Below are 2,140 nucleotides of genomic sequence, written 5' to 3'. Positions count from 1 at the left end.
CCATCACATCATGAAAGGTCATGTTGATGTTCATTTAACCTCTGTCTCTCTCTTCCTCTGACTCCTCCCTTTCTCCTTGGTTTCTCTCTGTCTCTTTCTCTCTCTTTCTCCTCTGTCTCTCTGTCTCTTTCTCCTCTGTCTCTCTCTCCTCTGTCTTTCTCTTTCTCCTCTGTCTCTCTCTTTCTCTTTCTCTCTCTTTCTCCTCTGTCTCTCTGTCTCTTTCTCCTCTGTCTCTCTCTCCTCTGTCTTTCTCTTTCTCCTCTGTTTCTCTCTATCTCCCTGTCTCTCTTTCTCTCTCTTTCTCCTCAGATCTCCAGGCTCAAAGCGTCAGTCCACCAGGTAGGTAGAGTATAAATCTCCAGTGATTATAGCAGTTCAATATTAGTCAACTTTATTATCCCACATGGAGAAATTCATGTGTCCATACAAACCATTCTAAACCCCAATAACAAGTAGTGTTTTATGGAACTACTAATACTTGTCAACCACAAAGCATCACTGCTGTTAGAATAACAGAATCACTGTCATCATCTGTCCTCACCACTGTGTTTTCCTCTCTGCTGTTTACAGCTGAACACTCAGTCAGACTGGTGAATGGAACCACTTCCTGTTCTGGGACAGTGGAAGTCTTCAATGAAGGAGAGTGGTTAGGTCTTTGTACTAGTTGGTGGAGCATGATGAAAGAGGTCAGGTTTGTGTGTAGAGAGCTGGACTGTGGGAATCCTGTAGCTGAATCTGGAATGCCTCTGCTTGAAGATGGAAAACGAAGAGTCATACTAGGTGGTTGCTATGGAAATGAGTCTTCTGTTAGACAGTGTGACATTGTAAGAGGAGGACCTGGTGGCTGTAATGGTAGAACTTATCATCATGTGACCTGTTCAGGTAAGAGACTGGTCATATTGAGAGATTTATTTATACATTATACAATATTACCATGTATCATGTTTTATGTGTTTTTATTTCATTTAAATAGAGGGAGAGATGTCAGATGTATTTAAACATTATATTTGTGTTTGTCATATTGGTTTATGGGAGATGTTCATGGGCAGATCATTGTAGTTCAGATGTTACTGAAGTGAAGCTGCCTGATGGATGTCCAGCTGTTTATTATCTATAAAGTGAAGTGAACTTATTCCTGTCTCCTGCCTGCATTATTCCCAACCCTATTCTGAGTGACTAAGAACCCATTTCTACCTCTTACAGTATCAAACATAGCAAACTACAATCTTTTATCCAACATATTTGTGTTTCGTCCTTGACAGATTCATCAACAAAACTGATTGAATGTTCAACCAACTCTTTTTCTCCAGAGTCTGTGCGGCTTGTGGGTGGAGCTGGTCTCTGCTCTGGGAGAGTGGAGGTGAAGTCCAATCAGTCCTGGGCCTCAGTGTGTGAAGCTGACTTTGACCGGCAGGATGCAGAGGTAGTCTGTGGGGAGCTTGGCTGTGGAGCTCCTGCGGCTCTACAGGGGGGGCTCTATGGAGAAGGTGAGGGTCAGACCTGGGATAAAGAGTTCCAGTGTAAAGGCAAAGAGTCCCTTCTCTTGGACTGTGACACCTCAGACAGAGAGAACAACACCTGCCTACCTGGTAATGCTGTTGGACTCACCTGCTCAGGTAAGAAACAGTTTGTCACTCAGTCAACATTGTTTCTCACCTGGAGTGAAGAATATGAGAGACAATATAGGTGTGTTTTAGTGAGAGAATAGTAAGATTACTGTCTCTCTCTTTTCTTTTCTCAGAGCCTGATGATGTGAGGCTGGTGGGAGGAGGCAGTCGCTGTGCTGGTGGAGTGGAGTGGTACGACCAGGGAGAGTGGAGGACTGTGGGAGCTGAAGACTGGGATGTAGCTGCAGTAGTGTGTAGACAGCTGGGTTGTGGCTCCACAGTTTCAGTACTACCTGGAAACACCACTAGAGGGAAAAACATTATCTGTTCTGGATCTGAGCCTTCACTGAGGGATTGTTATAGAATGTATGATCTACTTCCTGGACTCACAGTGATCTGCTCAGGTAATAACAATAGATTATAATTACATTCAACTGATTTCCTTCATTCATACAACTTCCTCTGCACCTCTCATGATGACTGTTTAACTTGTCAGTCTGCTTTACTAAATAGATCACTCAGTCAAGTAGGAA

General features: G+C 43.4%; 1 protein-coding gene across 1 annotated transcript; it reads left to right on the top strand.

Moving 5' to 3' along the window:
• Positions 1-301: 301 nt before the first annotated feature.
• LOC116371796 (scavenger receptor cysteine-rich type 1 protein M130-like) lies at positions 302-1,835 on the top strand. Its single transcript, XM_031820797.1, has 4 exons — positions 302-339; positions 571-882; positions 1,311-1,556; positions 1,810-1,835. The coding sequence occupies exons 2-4, from the start codon at positions 675-677 to the stop codon at positions 1,833-1,835; spliced, it is 480 nt and encodes a 159-aa protein (XP_031676657.1). The 5' UTR covers positions 302-339; positions 571-674.
• The last annotated feature ends 305 nt before the right edge of the window (positions 1,836-2,140 follow it).

The sequence above is a fragment of the Oncorhynchus kisutch genome, unplaced genomic scaffold (assembly GCF_002021735.2).
Source record: "Oncorhynchus kisutch isolate 150728-3 unplaced genomic scaffold, Okis_V2 scaffold3655, whole genome shotgun sequence".
Classification (NCBI taxonomy): domain Eukaryota; kingdom Metazoa; phylum Chordata; class Actinopteri; order Salmoniformes; family Salmonidae; genus Oncorhynchus; species Oncorhynchus kisutch.
Note: the sequence above shows the minus strand (reverse complement) of the source record. Positions and strands in the feature narration are given on the sequence as shown.